Raw genomic sequence first — 16,920 nt, 5'->3', positions numbered from 1 at the left:
TTTAACACAAACATCCACCACAGAATTCTTCACTGTGGTGGAAGGCACAGAGTTCAGCCAGTCCTCCTTTGTTCATCCGTGGTTGGGACCATAAACTCATCGTAGTCACTGCTACGGCCGGCCGGATGATTTGAAACTCTGACGTCAGGACGGTCAAACATACTCCACGGCTTGGAGGTCCCGAATCGGTGCTTTCTTAACGGAGACCGCGGCTTCAGGATGTTATAGGCCGCAGGCCGGCAGTCGGAGCTCTTCTCTGGCGATCCCCAGCGAGGGATCCCAGGCTCTGGATGGTAAGTCCACGCCATGCCTGCGGCTAGAAGCTCTGCAGACCACAGTCCCATGATGCCAAAGTCACCGGGCCAGCGATCAGAGCACTCCTCTCTGGCGACTCCCAGCAAGGGTTCGCCCGCTCCGTGATGAAAAGTCCACGCTGAGCCCGCTGCTGTAGCTCTGGGCCCCGACTCCAGGAAAGGCTGCTCCAATCCATGGTATTAGGCCGCGAGGAAGGCGACATGGAAAATGTTGCCTCTCCGTGGAGGAGGCGACCGAAAGCAGTACCCCCCCCTTTCCCCTCCCAACCACCCCCACACAAGACACACCAAGAGACACTAAAACAGACATTTAGACACACTAAAAAAAACAAAAGTTGAAATAACAGACACACTGCTGGCAGGGCAGCCGACTCGCAGTGCCCCCACCGATTAGACTTTTTCTTCTGTGTACGTGTACTGAGGTACAATAAAAAGTGTTTTGTTACGTGCTATCCAGTCGGTGAAAAGACTACATGCCAAGACTAGTCAAGCCGTCCACAGTATACAGATATAAGGTGATGGGAATAACGATTAGTGCAAGATTAAGTCCCGTAACGTCCGATAAAAGAATGTCCGTGGGTCTCTAATGAGGTAGATGGTAGGTCTGGACCGCTCTGTACTCGGTGATAGGATGGTTCAGTTGCCTGAAAACAGCTGGGAAAAACGTACCTGAATCTTAGGAATGTGTTTTCACACTTCTGTACATCTTGCCAGAGGGGAGAAGAGGGAGTGACGTGGGTGAGATTGGTCCTTGATTATGCTGGTGGCCTTGCTGAGGCAGTATGAAGCGTAGATGGAGTGATAATTGGAAGATGGCTGCAATTACTTGTACTGTCCAGAAACGCTCAATTTCACAATATAATTGGAGCTAACCCCACATTTTGCTCCATTTCCAATTATAAACTCCTGGCTACGAATTTTGCATTAAACCATCCTCCTGTGTGAAGTACTTACCATCAGATCTGAAGAAGGGTTTCGGCCCGAAACGTTGCCTATTTCCTTCGCTCCATAGATGCTGCCGCACCGCTGAGTTTCTCCAGCATTTTTGTCTTCCTTCGATTTTCCAGCATTTGCAGTTCCTTTTTGAACATACCATCAGATCTGTTCTTTCGCTCCTGAGATGTAATTTATCAGAGCAAGCCATGATGCAATTGTTGGGCATTGCAGTCTTCTTTCTTCTTTTGTGTCCATCATCTACGTTTCAAATGTTCAGCCAGGCTCATGCACAGTGGACAGCCTTCTTGTTTGCCACCACTAGATCTTCCAGGCAGCATTGTTCACCAAGAAGTGGGCATCTTAGTAGGTGTGGCATGGATTGTAGATGTTCCACATTCACATTCTGTGTCTGCTGCACCTGCATAGCCCCATTTGCTCATATTGGTCTTGCATCGACCCATCCCTGTAAGAAGCCTATTGAGGGATTCTAGGTCTTCCAGTCACACCTGTGGCTAGGTGGTAGCTGTTCCATAGTTGAGATTGGCATCTTTACGTGGTGATGGTTTTCACTGAGTTTCTTTTCCCACAAGGCTAGTCTTGCAGTAAAAATATTTTGTTTTAAATATTTTTCTTCACACTAAAGGTATCCCGTGCAGTACCACATCTGGAGTTGTGTATTACTAAATTTTTGAACACTTATCCTATTTTTGGAAATGACGCACAATAAATATTTTGGGAGCATTACTAGTGCATGACTGATTTAGTTGCTGAATAATTATGGTAATTAATTTTTGTATGCAATTATACTGAATTCGATTTTTATTAAAGGATGAAGTACCAGTCCCAATTGCAGAAGCTCGTAATTCTGTTTTCAGAAGTTAATGTAAGCAAGAACGATGCAGTGTAATCAGTACATAAGGGTTAAATTGTTAATGTTAGTGACAACCATACAGGTAAAATATTTGAGGTTGCTGTCACCTTGGTGTCTTTACCATCATACGTCGTTGAAATTGGCATATGTAATACTGCATTGCACACAATTTCACATTCAAATTTAAGTATCATTGTCGCAATGTTTCCTATTAAAAAAAATTGGCAAGGGAATTGGGAAGCCCGAGGCGAACCTATCAAATGCACTTTTTCTGACAATATCTCAACCATCGACATATTGTTATTGTGCATAAGAGTGTGCCATCTTGTCCTTCAGACCTGCAAGGCGATTCAATACGGTCATGATTGATCAACAACAGGCATCAAATCCTAGATGCAGAAACAACGAACGGCTGGTTTGCTGGTTTATAGCAAAGATAGAGTAACTCATCGGGTTAGGCACCATCTCTGGAGAATGGTATAAAGGGTTCCGACCCGAAACGTCACCTACCCTTTTTTCTCCAAAGATGCTGCCTGGCCCGATTGTGTCGACCTAAGGCACAATACAAGTTCAAGTGAGTTTAGATTCAGATTCAGATTCAATTTTAATTGTCATTGTCAGTGTACAGTACAGAGACAACGAAATGCATTTAGCATCTCCTTTGAAGAGCGACATAGCAAACGATTTTGAATAAAAAAATAAATAAATAATAAGTGTGGGGGGGGGGGGGTGATTGGCAGTCACCGAGGTACGTTGTTTAGTAGAGTGACAGCGGCCGGAAAGAAGCTGTTCCTCGACCTGCTGGCAGTGTCCCTGATAGGACAATGAAATTCTTGCTTTGCTTCAGCACAACAGAACACAGTAGGCATCGACTACAAAACAGATCAGTGTGTCTATATACCGTTATACAAATATATACACACATGAATAAATAAACTGATAAAGTGCAAATAACATAATGGGTTATTAATACTCTTTACCAGATCCACAATATTTGCAAACAATACCCATCTATGTGAAAGGCTGGAACGAGTTTGCTGCAATGCTGATGGTGGATTGCGCATGGCAGCGTTTAGCTAAGGAAACAAAGAACCAAGGATCGCTATAGGATCTTTGCAAAGAACTGCAGATGGTTTATGTTTGAGGGGAGGAGGTGATGGCCCGGGTGGGAGGCGCGTTCCTGCATTACCTCACCCTGGGAGGCGGGAGCGGGCGGCTGGCTGTCGCATTGCCTCAGACTGCAGTCGAGCTGAGAGTCGGTGGCAGCCACATCGCCTGCTTCAGAGATCGCTCTGTCTAAGGACGGTCGGTCGGTCTAGGGACCCATTGCCTCACTGAGTGTCTGCTCGGAGCCTCATATCCCGCTGTGACCGAGAGAGAACTATCGGCTGCCACCGCCTGAGAGCTGTGGGCCCGGCAGCCGCCTCAGTCCGTCGCCATGTCGGAGGGCGGTGGCGGTGGGGGTGGGGGTGAGGATGGCGGCGGCGGCAGCGGCCTGGAGGTGACGGTGCAGAATATCGCCGACGTGTCGCTGCTGCAGAAACACATCCGCAAACTGGTGCCGCTGCTGCTGGAAGATGGCGGCGACGCGCCCGCATCGCTGGAGGCGGCATTCGAGGAGAAGAGTGCGGTGGAGCAGATGAAGAAATTCCTCTCCGACCCCCAGATGCACACGGTGTTGGTGGAGAGAACCACCTTGAAAGGTTGGTGTGGGCCTGGGCGTAACGTGAACCGGCGGGGTCAGGTCAGGCCGGGCCGGGCCGGGCCGCAACCAGGGCGCGGCTGGACATTCAACCACCGGGAGGAATTTAATGTCGAATTCACAAGCCAATAGTCACACTATGAGGGACAAAATAAAAGCACAACATTGTATGTCTTCCTGGCACGAACCAGCTCCTTTATTCCATAACGGGGAGTTTCAGTGGGTGAGGGTTTGCTGTCGTTGACAGCTCTCCAAATTTGCACCATTTATTTCCTCTTGGGAGACGCTCCTTTCTCTTCCCTTTTTCCTACAGTTCACGTTAAGGGAAGCTATTTCTTTCGTCTGTGCATTGCGCACGATTTTCTCTACCCCCTCCCCCCCCCCCCCCAAAAAAAAAAACATTCTTTTGTTTTCTAATTGTAAGACGAGAACCTGTCATTTCTGGGTGCATTTGGTACTTAATATTCCTCGATCAGATAGTAAGGAGAGGGAGATCCCTGTGAAGAAGCTTGAGTGTGCGGGTAACGCCCTATAGTGAGGAAGAAACGCAGTGTAAATTGATCCCTCCCCGTTCGCGTTTCACCGTCTGCGCACTAACTCCACGGATGGGCTGGTTCTTTATATTCTGTAAAATTGATCAGTGAACATTCATCTTGAACATTTTCACCTCTCCGTCTAATAAGACCAATCCATGTTTCCTTTTTTATGTTGATTACAATTGGAAAATGTTTACAAAACATGCAGCAAGGGTTTTGCCATAGTCAAGTCAAGTCAAGTCATATTCGCAGATAAATATTATATAAATCATAGTCTATTCACAGAAAAATATTTGAATATCTATGTGCCTATATTTGGATAACGATTTGCCTTGATTAGAAAACTGAATACATAGTGATAAATTCTGACAGATGAAATAAACAAAATGGGATTGGTGAAGACGTAGGATTTGACACTTGCCACGAATTCAGGTTGAAAGGCCTATTTCTTTGTATATCTGACTACGAGAAAATACTGAAATGTCACTTGTTTTGTGCGAGATATTTGTAATAAAGTGCATCTGAATTATTTTTATATTTTTGTTTTGAAGAAGTCATGAGTTTGTGAATATTCATGTTAAATACTACAAGCAGTGTAGGTTTATTGAAAGTCGACGGTACTTAGGAAAAAAAAGCAGTGCTGGAGTAACTCGGCAGGTCATTTAGCATCCTTGGAGAACATCGATAGGCGATGTTTCGGGTCAGGTTTCAGACTGCTTTTGGTGAGGGGGGAGAGAAATTTGGAAGAGAGGAGGGGCAGGACAAAGCAAGTGATAGGTGGAGCAGAAAATTTGGTGGAGAACGCCACCTCCAACGGGATCCCATCAATAGCCACATCTTCCCATCTCCACCCCTTTCTGCAGAGACCGTTCCCTCTGCAACTCCCTGGTTAGCTAGTCCCTTCCCACCCAAACCACACCCCCCACAGGCATTTTCACCTGAGATGTAACACCTGTCCCTGTACCTCCTCCCTCGACTCCGTCCAAGGATTTCAACAGTCTTTTCAGGTCTTTGCAAGATACCTCTGTATTGAAAGAGGTTCACTTGCACCTCTTTCAATCTCATCTACTGTATCCACTGTTCCAGGTGTGGATTCCTATATATCGGCGAGACCAAGCGCAGGCTCAGCGATCGTTCCGTCTGCCTAAACCTGCACAATCTCCCGGTTGCTAAACACTTTAACTCCCCCTCCCATTCCCTTTGCTGTCCTGGGCCTCCTCCACTGTCAGAGTGAGGCCTAATGCATATTGGAGGAACAGCACCTCATATTTCACGTGGGCAGCTTACAACCCAGCGGTATGAATATTGAGTTCTCTAACAAGTAACTCTTGCTTTCCCTCTCTCTCCCATCCTAGTTCTCTGACCTGTCTGACTGTCCCCTTGATTCAATTTTTATCTTTGAATGCTTCGTTGTCACCTTCCCATAGCTAACAATGCTCTATTCTACTCTTTCCTTGATATTCGTCCCTTTTGATGTCTCATTTTCACATCTTACCCATCCATATCTCTGTGTCTCCCTCACTCCTGACTCTCAGTCTGAAGAAGGGTCTCGCCCGGAAACATCACCCATTCCCTCTATCAGGAGATTCTCCAGCAATTTGTGTCTCTCTTATGTGATACCGGGGTGGTGGGGTGGGGTGGGATTAAGAGGCAGATGGTTGAACAAAGGGCGGAGATGACAAGACAAAAACAATGCGAGGCGCTGTGATAAGGATAGAAGAAGCATGAAATGAGAAGCCTGGGGAAGGAGTATGGGCGGATGGGGAAAGAGAGAAATGTGTGTGCATCCTGATGGGGGACAAGGAAGATATGGGTAATGGGGGGGGAGGGGAGGGGGTTGTAACACCCAGTTACTCCAGCACTGTTGTTATTCATAAACTAGCATCTCGACTTCCTTGTGTCTGTAGTACTTACATCGATTTATCCATCTTAAATGTTCTTCAATTGATTATCAGCTTAACCTTCAATTGGCTTTTAAAGCTCCGAGTGTCCAGTCCTAGTACAGTAAGTAATTTCATGTTTAGATTATTGGTTGCCTTTATCATCCAAGTTTAAAATTTCTTGCAGTAATTTAAATTTATAGATGTCATTTGTGGCATTAGGAAGAAACTATTGCTAACTGTACTTTTTATACAGAAAACATCGTCTGTTTGTGAGCTAGTACTGTTGTGTTCTCTTGTCATTTTGCTGTTATTTGTTTCATGCGGGCACTCCTCGGAATTATTGAAAGTTAATTCTTGAATTACTATTTAAATTTCTCATTGTCCCTCCGCCCTACACAATGTTTAATGATTGAAGAGATTGGGGCAGTGTCATTTCCAGTTCCTTACTGGCCAGCACAAAAATGTTGAAACCAACTATTGGTACTGTTTTGGGTTCTCTGTCAAACAGCCCATGTTGGGGCTTAAACTGTGTGAGGATACTACGATCTTCCAATATATCTGTCATGATTAATAACTTAAATATTTTATGTAAAATTTATCGATTTTCTATATTAAACTATTCTTTTTATTTGACAGAGGATGTTGGAGATGAAGGGGAAGAGGAAAAAGAGCACATTGCTTACAACATAAACACTGATATTCATTATGGACTTAAATCTAACAGGTACTGAGTTTTTGATTTATTGGCATTTAAACAGATTTTCTTGTTTGACCAAAATTAAGTTTCAGTTAGTTTACATTCTCCTTCCATATAGTTGGTCTTTAATTTTGCATATACAGTATTTTATGTCATATAAACTGAATTCTATGCAGTAGTATTTGGCAGAAACAATGTTCTGCTCTGTGTTTAAAATTATGACGTAAGGGTTTGTGACCAATAATTATTTCTACAATGCTATTTAATCTAGTTTGAAAAAGTAGCCAAGTGTTTATTTCTTCTTACCTTGGATAAGGAATGTTTCTGTGTAGTCTAGTTATTTAAAATTTATCTCCCAAAATGTTTTTCTTTCTAGTTTGGCTTTTATTAAGCGCACTCCAGTTATTGATGCAGATAAACCAATTTCATCTCAAATGCGTGTTATAACACTCAGTGAAGATTCCCCATATGAAACACTGCATTCAATCATCAGCAATGCAGTTGCTCCATTCTTCAAATCGTACATCAGAGAATCCGGCAAAGCTGACAGGTAATTGTTATTTTATATTTACTTTTATGAAGATGTTAAGTCTAGTATTTCTATAGTTGCTTAAAAAAATAAAAATCAAGTATTTGAACAAAATGGATTAATTTGCAGTACGGCAGCAAATGTTAAGGTTTCAAGGTCGGTTTATTGTCACGTGTACCAATTAAGGTACAGTGACATTCAGATTACCGTACAGCCATACTTTAAAAAAAAGCAGCACAACTACATAAAAGTTAACATAAGCAACCACCACAGAGGATCCCCCGCGTTCCATTATTCTCCCGCAGTCGGGGCAGTGGAACCATCCGCAACCGGCGGTCGAAGCCGAAAGTTACTGAAAGGTTTTGCATATTGACTAAGGAGCAACCACTTGTTGAGAAAACAAAAATAATGCTTTTGGTGCATGTTGGTGCTGGAAATCTGAGGGGGTGGACAAATGCTGGAAGTAATCAACAGGTCAAGGAGCCTTCGTGGTGAGAAAACAATAAAAACATTTAGGTCAAGGAGATTGCTTTTGAACTGGGAGAGTGAGAAGATAGGTTATGGGAGGGTCCCATCCGTTCATAACCCAAACACTGCTGGTCAGAAATACAGCCATGATCCAATGCAGAAGATAACTGAAGGAGTGGTTGTCCCATAGGAATAGATAGTCTGTTGGAGCTTTTTAAATATAATTTTGCCATTCTAAATATAAAGACAAATTCAGCCTGAGCCTAAATCAGCCTAGTAATAGACTAGTCTATGAATAATAAGTGATTTAACATTTAGATAATTTGGTGCCTTTTTGTCCAAATAGGTTTTAAAAATTCCTCACAGTAGCGATATAAATTTAAAGATGTCATTTGTGACAGTCAGGAGAAACTCATTCATACGCTTTCCTGAAATGATTAACTGTGACAAGACTTCTGAAGGACAGGTCATTCAAACATTGAAGATTCTTAGTAGATTTTGCAGTAACTCACTCCATTGGCTTGTTTTTAAATTCAATGCATATATTCTTAAAATCAGATTTTCGTTTACTTTGAGAAGTCCATCACTAGCTTACCCTTCTGGACATTAAAAACTACACGTTCAGTTTGTGTACCGATCTATTAACCCTTGCTTATACTGAAGATAATTATAATTAGGCCATTTAAGACTGAGATGAGGAAAAACCTCTTCACCCAGAGAGTAGTGAATCTGGAATTCGATGCCACAGAAGGCAGTTGAGGCCAATTCACTGGAACTTTTCATGAGAGAGTTAGATTTAGATGAGAGAGTTAGATAGAGGCAGACAGGATACAAAGAGTAAGGATTAACGGGTCCCTTTCAGAATGGCAGGCAGTGACTAGTGGGGTACCGCAAGGCTCGGTGCTGGGACTGCAGCTATTGACAATATACATCAATTATTTGGATGAAGGGATTCAAAGTAACATTAGCAAATTTGCAGATGACACAAAGCTGGGTGGCAGTGTGAACTGTGAGGAGAATGTTATGAGAATGCAGGGTGACTTGGACAGGTTGGGGGAGTGGGCAGATGCATGGCAGATGAAGTTTAATGCGGATAAATGTGAGGTTATCCATTTTGGTAGCAAAAATAGGAAGGCAGATTACTATCTAAATGGCGTCAAGTTGGGAAAAGTATCTGATGAACACACATAATTGTTCTATTAATGCAAGACATAATTTAATTCAATTCAAATTATTACATAGACTATATTATTCAAAAACGAGGTTGAATAAATATTATCCAAACGTCTCTCCCAGATGCGATAAATGTTTGTTTCAAAACGCTAATATAACACATTCATTTGTAGGATGTACAAAGTTGAATAAATTTTGGAGTGATATATTTGATATATTTACAAAGCTTTTCAAGTCCAGAATAGAACCTAAAACGGAATGGATTATATTTGGAATCATAGTAGAAGATATCAATTTAAATAAAGACCAAAACGTTTTTTTTTAATTATGGGTTAATAATTGGAAAGAAATTGATACTTAAATTTTGGAAAAATACAACCATACCAACTGTTAAAATGTGGATTACGAATATGATGGACATACCACGCCTTGAAGAAATGAGTCTCCGAATATGACCAATTCTTAAGGAGTTGGTCTCCTTTCATCGACTTTTTGGAATCATGTGATGCAGCTGTGCCGTAAAGATTGCTGATTTCAGTTCATGCTAGATAGATCTACATCTCCGAATAAAGATTTGAAAATTTCTCTTTTAAGGGGTCTTCTTTCCTATTTCTACTTTCTACTTTTTCTTTTTTTTATATACACACTTCACGTTTTTCTATTCCCTACCATCTATTTTTCCTCTTTGTCCCCTTTCTATTGTTTTCTTTTTCTTGCCTTGCTTACTTCCTTCTCAAAACATAAAACTAGAGGTTGTACATAGAATGGATTACGGTATGACATAGTTGGCACCTAAAATTACGTTCCACTGTACTGTTTTGTACTGTATTAACTTCTAATAAAATAAACACACAAAAAAAGAAAAAGTTGAGTAAGGGGAAGTACAACGGGATCTGGGGAGTCCTTGTTCATCGGTCTATGAAAGTATGCACGCAGGTACAGCAGGCAGTGAAGAAAGCGAATGGCATGTTGGCCGTTATAACAAGAGGAGTCGAATATAGGAGCAAAGAGGTCCTTTTGCAGTTGTACAGAGCCCTAATGAGACCACACCTGGAGTATTGTGTGCAGTTTTGGTCCCCTAATTTGAGGAAGGACATTCTTGCTATTGAGGGAGTGCAGCATAGGTTTCAAGGTTAATTCCTGGGATGGCAGGACTGTCATATGCTGAGAGAATGGAGCAGCTGGGCTTGTACACTCTGGAGTTCAGAAGGATGAGAGGGTATCTCATTGAAACATATAAGATTGTTAAGGGTTTGGACACGCTAGAGGCAGGAAACATGTTCCCGATGTTAGGGGAGTCCAGAACCAGGGGCCACAGTTTAAGAATAAGGAGTAAGCCATTTAGAACGGAGACGAGGAAACACTTTTTCTCACAGAGAGTGGTGAGTGTGGAATTCTCTGCCTCGGGGTGGAGGCAGGTTCTCTAGATGCTTTCAAGAGAGAGTTAGATAGGGCTCTTTAAAAATAGCGGAGTCAGGGGATATGGGGCGAAGGCAGGAATGGGGTACTGATTGGGGATGATCAGCCATGATCACATTAAATGGCGGTGCTTGCTCGAAGGGCCGAATGGTCTACTCCTGCATCTATTGTCTGTTGTCTATTTAGCTCTTAGGGCTAAAGGAATCAAGGAATATGGGGAAAAAGCAGGGTACTGATTTTAGATGAACAGCCATGATCATGTTGAATGGCGGTGCTGGCTCAAAGGGCCGAATGGCCTACTTGTGCACCTATTTTTCTATGTTTCTATAATGGTTATTATAAAAGCCACAGTTGAAGTCGGAGAAGAAAAAAGGTGCAGCCGCCATTGAAGAGATAAACTTGTTTATCTGTGTTGTGCCAAGGGGTTGGGCGCTGGGCCCCTATGTCATGTGCGAATGATTTGGACGTGAATGAAGGTGACATGGGTAGTTTGTTGGCAGATGACACGGTTCCATTAACCCTTGCATTTACTTCGCATACAGCATTGACTTCTATTACTAAACTGGGATATCACCCACACACTGAACTGGCCTGACACGCTGAGAGAGTTTTCTGACTCCCAGTTCCAGATACGGGGAATTACTATTTCCTTGCAATATCGGTCCCCGGAGATGTTACTCCCAATGTCTTCGATCCTTTTACACAATTATCCGCCCAAATTTTCCACCCAGTGCTGTTACAGCTGTTCCTCTGTAAATCCCTTAATGGACTTGTCTTTCCACTTCCCCTATCACCAGCCCATAAAGTCCCGATACGGCTATTGGTGAGGCAAACGCCATCTTATTTCCTTTACATTGAAAGCTACTGGATATTATAGACAGCATCTGTTTCCTTTACATAGAATCTGATCACTCAAACACCTATAAAATCCTGAGGATTCAACAACTGTATATCCTCACCAATGCCAGTGTTCTCAAACATAAGTCAAAACCTCTTAATCAACAAACTCCTTGCAGAAAGAGTTCTGCTCTTGAACCTGACAAATTCTTGACATCGTATCTCTGGCTAGAAAGTATTTAAATATCTTGCTTCCTAGGAAGTTGTCCCTCCATTTGTCAGGTGTTACCTTGCAATTAATTATATATTTTTATTTCCAGCATAAAACTTGAAATTCTTCAAGTTGAGAATGTTTGTTGAGGCGTGATGTAGAATAAACTGATGTATTTTGTAGAAAGATGAGATGTAGAGCCCCAATTGCAATCATACTAAATCAATAGCAAATCTTCAATTTGCATAACAGCAAAATAGAAATGTATTGGTTATGATTTTAGTTGTAATAAGTTTGATTCTTAACTGGAGCAAAATCATGTGACTTCAGTGGGTAATCAGTGCAGCAAAGTCTGAGAATGAAGAGTATGCTTAGGTCAAGCATTTGTTTAAAATACTATTCTTTTTTCCCCTCGCCTTTATCAGAGACGGTGATAAAATGGCGCCATCTGTTGAGAAAAAGATTGCGGAGCTGGAGATGGGTCTTCTACATTTGCAGCAGAATATTGAGATCCCAGAGATCAGTCTTCCAATCCACCCAGTCCTAACCAATGTAGCCAAACACTGCTATGAACGTGGAGAGAAACCCAAAGTCACCGATTTTGGTGATAAAGTTGAGGATCCAACCTTCCTCAACCAATTGCAGTCTGGTGTGAACCGCTGGATCAGAGAAATCCAGAAGGTAAGACTATTAAACAGGTGACCCAACACAACATTATTAATAACTCATTATAGTACATATCAGAATTTATTTACCCAACGATAAGCTAGTTAGTTTAAGATTTACCTCATGCAAGCAAGTAATTCACTCAGAAATATATAAGTACAAGATTTTATTTCAATTAAGTTGTGAATCTCCAATTCCCTCAGAATTGCAATGGAAACAGATCACAGAACAGATCATGTTACTCCTAGGAGCAGAATTTAGATGGATGAGCCTACCACAACTGTAGCAGCTGGATGGCACTACTTTAGTTTTTCCAAATGAAAAGCATGCATATAAAGGGTGCTGCGAACCTTCATAACCATTAAATCGGACTACCTTTCAGCACTACAAGCTTCTTTTAACGTATAAACAAGGAACAGCAGTTGCAGGTTAACAAAATAAGACACAAAGTGCTGGAGTAACTCAGTGGAGATGAGGTGCTGCCTGACCTGCTGAGTAATTCCAGCACTTTGTGTCTTTGCTCTGTGAATTTTCCTTTATCTCCTGCTTGTGTAGTCCTGGACGTTTCTCAGACAATTGACAGCAAGCTAATAGTGGGGACATTCTCAAGACTCACCAAGTTCAGATATTGTACATACAAAAGTATGTTTCTAGGGCCAAGAAACAAGGAACTGCTGGTTTACAAAAAAAGACACAGAGTGCTGGAGTAACTCAGTGGGCCAGGCAACAACCCTGGAGAACATGGCTAGGTGACATCACCTATCCACGTTCTCCAGTGACTGGCTGTTGACATCTAGTTGAAGTCTAATTTACCACCTCCTTTTGCTTTATCGGTTTCACCAAATTTAGCATGCAGTTCCCAGAGCAGGCATGTGCTAGATACCCAACAATTCTCATGCCTGTTATTTTCAGTTGTGGCTAAAATAGACCATCATATTTACTTTATATTTTAGTTAACTTCTTGCCATCTGTACAACCGCCAGGTGTGTGAGCCACTCTTGAAAACTGTCACAGATTATCTATGTACCGTTATTCAGTTCGTCGATTTAAAAAAAAAAAAAAACAGCCATGATTTAATTAAATTGGTACGAGTTTATTTCTTACGTGTTCTTTCTGATCAAAATGTTATTTTTAGGTAACCAAGCTTGATCGTGATCCTGCCTCGGGAACTGCTCTGCAGGAAATCAGCTTCTGGTTGAATCTAGAAAGAGCCTTGTATCGCATTCAAGAAAAACGGGAAAGTGGAGAGGTGCTCCTCACTTTGGAAATTCTCAAACATGGCAAACGTTTTCATGCTACTGTGAGCTTTGACACTGACACTGGTGCGTATGAAAACCTGTTAAAATACACCCTTTAGACGGCAACGCTAGTCACCAGGGATTTTTACAGAGCATAATTTCCCCTCCCCTTAACAATACCAAATCATTGATCGTTGAATGCATTGCCATCTTTCAAAATCTAACTCCCTGAGACAAATCTGTATCTGACCATAGAAATGTTCATAAACAGCAGAAATAACAACAGATGTTGCGTGTAACTTATTCAATGGCCATTCCACAATACAAACGCACCTAAGTAGAAGTCTGAATGCTTCTGCTCAGATTGTCCTTTGCTATTGTGGCAGCAAATGACAATATTTCCCTATTTCTGGAATTATGATTAATCAGTGATTAATATTGATCTAGGTCATAGATATGTTAATCAAATATTGTAATACTTTGCACTGGTAACCATTTGAAAATATTCAGTATTGTGAATCTGTAAAAAGCAATGATGTCATTGTTGAATAGGGTGCAGAAGGGATTCACCAGGTCTTGTGTTATAGGTAAATATATAGGTTGGGCGATGGAGGAACTGAAGGAAATTCACATTAGTCATGAAATGGTGTTGGGTAGACTGATGGTACTGAAGGCTGATAAATCCCCAGGGCCTGATGGTCTGCTGCCCAGGGTACTCGAGGAGGTGGCCCCAGAAATCGTGGACACATTAGTGATAATTTTCCAACGTTCTATAGATACTGGATCAGCTCCTGTGCATTGGAGGGTAGCTAATGTTATCCCACTTTTTAAGAAATCGGGGAATTATAGACCAGTTAGCTTGACATCGGTGGTGGGGTAGATGCCGGAGTCAATTATTAAAGATGTAATAACAGTGCATTTGGATAACAGTAACAGGATCGGTCCGTCAGCAAGGGTAAATCTTGCTTGACTAATCTTCTGGAATTTTTTGAGGATGTAACAAGTAAAATGGATAAGGGAAAGCCAGTGGATATAGTGTACATCGACTTTCAGAGAGCCTTTGATAAGGTCCCACACAGAAGATTTGTGGGCAGAATTAGAGCACATGGTATTAGGGGTAGGGTATTGACATGGATAGAAAATTGGTTGGCAGACAGGGAACAAAGAGTAGGAATTAACGGGTCTCTTTCAGAATGGCAGGTAGTGACTAGTGGGGTGCCGTGAGGCTCGGTGCTGGGACCACCGTTGTTTACAATATAAATTATTTAGATGAAGGAATTAAAAGTAACATTAGCAAATTTGCAGGTGACACAAAGCTGGTTGGCAGTGTGAACTGTGAAGAGGATGCTATGAGAATGCAGGGTGACTTGGATCGGTTGAGAGAGTGGGCTAAATGTGAAGGTTATAATGTGGATAAAAGTGAGGTTATCCACTTTGGTGGCAAGACCAAGAAGGCAGATTATTATCTAAATGCTGTCATATTAGGAAAAGGGGAAGTACAACGAGACCTGGGTGTCCTTGTGCATCAGTCACTGAAAGTAAGCAGGCAATGAAGAAAGCGATTGGCATGTTGGCCTTCATGACAGCAAAGAGGCCCTTCTGCAATTGTACATGGCCTTGGTGAGACCACACCTGGAGTATTGTGTGCAGTTGTGGTCTACTAATTTGAGGAAGGGCATTCTTGCTATTGAGAGAGTGCAGCATAGGCTTACAAGGTTAATTCCCGGGATGACAGGACTATCATATGAAGAAAGCATGGAACGACTGGGCTTGTATTCACTGGAATTTAGAAGGATGAGAGGTGATCTTGTAGAGACATACAGTGCTCTCCATAATGTTTGGGACAAAGACCCATCATTTATCTATTTGCCTTTATACTCCACAATTTCAGATTTGTAATAGAAAAAAATCACATGTTGTTGAAGTGCACAATGTCAGATTTTAATAAAGGCCATTTTTATACATTTTGGTTTCACCATGTAGAAATTACATCTGTGTTTATACATAGTACCCCCCCCCCCCCCCCCCATTCCAGGGCACCATAATGTTTGGGACACAGCAATGTCATTTAAATGAAAGTAGTCATGTTTAGTATTTTGTTGCATATCCTTTGCATTCAATGACTGCTTGAAGTCTGTGATTCATGGACATCACCAGTTGCTGGGTGTCTTCTCTGGTGATGCTCTGCCAGGCCTGTATTGCAACTGTCTTAACCTTATGCCTGTTTTGGGGGCTAGTCCCCTTCAGTTTTCTCTTCAGCATATAAAAGGCATGCTCAATTGGGTTCAGATCCGGTGATTGACTTGGCCACTCAAGAATTTACCCTTTTTTTAGCTTTGAAAAACTCCTTTGTTGCTTCAGCAGTATGTTTGGGATCATTGTCTTGCTGTAGAATGAACCACCTGAGGCATTTGTTTGAACTTGAGCAGATAGGATGTGTCTATACACTTCAGAATTCATTATGCTACTACCATCAGCAGTTGTATCATCAATGAAGATAAGTGAGCCAGTACCTTCAGCAGCCATACATGCCCAGGCCTTAACACCCCTGCCACCGTGTTTCACAGATGAGGTGGTATGCTTTGGATCTTGGGCAGTTCCTTCTCTCCTTCATACTTTGCTCTTGCCATCACTCTGATATAAGTTAATCTTCGTCACATCTGTCCACAAGACCTTTTTCCAGAACTGTGGTTGCTCTTTTAAGTACTTCTTGGCAAACTGTAACCTGGCCATCCTCTTTTGCGGCTAAACAGTGGATTGCATCTTGCAGTGTAGCCTCTGTATTTCTGTTCATGAAGTCTTCTGCGGACAATGATCATTGACAAATCCACACCTGACTCCTGAAGAGTGGTTCTGATCTGTCGGACAGGTGTTTGGGGATTTTTCTTTATTATGGGGAGAATTCTTCTGTCATCAGCTGTGGAGGTCTTCCTTGGCCTGCCAGTCCCTATGCGATTAGTAAGCTCACCAGTCTCATAATGGCTTTGTTGACTTTCATTGGCACAACTTTGGTCCTCATGTTGATAAACAGCAATAAAAGTTGGAAAGACTAGGTGCTGAGAGCTCTCTTATACCTGCATGAAGGAGGCAATTAAACACACCTGAGCAATTACAAACACCTGTGAAGCCATGTGTCCCAAACATTATGGTGCCCTGAAATGGGGTGGACTATGTATAAACACAGTTGTAATTTCTACATGGTGAAACCAAAATGTATACAAATGGCCTTTATTGAAATCTGACAATGTGCATTTTAACAACATGTGATATTTTCTATCAGAAATCTCATTGTGGAGTACAGAGGCAAATAAATAAATGATGGCTTTTTGACCCAAACATTATGGAGGGCACTGTATAAAATTATTCAGGGATTGGACATGCTAGATGCAGGAAACGTGTTCCCGATGTTGGGGGAGTCCAGAAACAGGGGGCACTGTTTA

At 42.1% G+C, this 16,920-nt stretch overlaps 1 protein-coding gene across 2 annotated transcripts in view; it reads left to right on the top strand.

Annotated features, from left to right (window-relative positions):
- The first annotated feature begins 3,352 nt into the window (after positions 1–3,352).
- Positions 3,353–16,920, top strand: part of dync1h1 (dynein, cytoplasmic 1, heavy chain 1) — a 99,902-nt gene continuing 86,334 nt past the window's right edge. For both annotated transcript variants that reach the window (XM_055641144.1, XM_055641143.1), the window contains exons 1-5: positions 3,353–3,824; positions 6,879–6,966; positions 7,316–7,489; positions 12,002–12,257; positions 13,378–13,564. In XM_055641144.1, the coding sequence (XP_055497119.1) occupies positions 3,560–3,824; positions 6,879–6,966; positions 7,316–7,489; positions 12,002–12,257; positions 13,378–13,564 (970 nt within the window). In that variant the 5' untranslated portion in view covers positions 3,353–3,559. The remainder of the gene's footprint in view (positions 3,825–6,878; positions 6,967–7,315; positions 7,490–12,001; positions 12,258–13,377; positions 13,565–16,920) is intronic.

Source organism: Leucoraja erinacea, chromosome 9 (genome assembly GCF_028641065.1).
Source record: "Leucoraja erinacea ecotype New England chromosome 9, Leri_hhj_1, whole genome shotgun sequence".
NCBI lineage: Eukaryota > Metazoa > Chordata > Chondrichthyes > Rajiformes > Rajidae > Leucoraja > Leucoraja erinaceus.
Note: the sequence above shows the minus strand (reverse complement) of the source record. Positions and strands in the feature narration are given on the sequence as shown.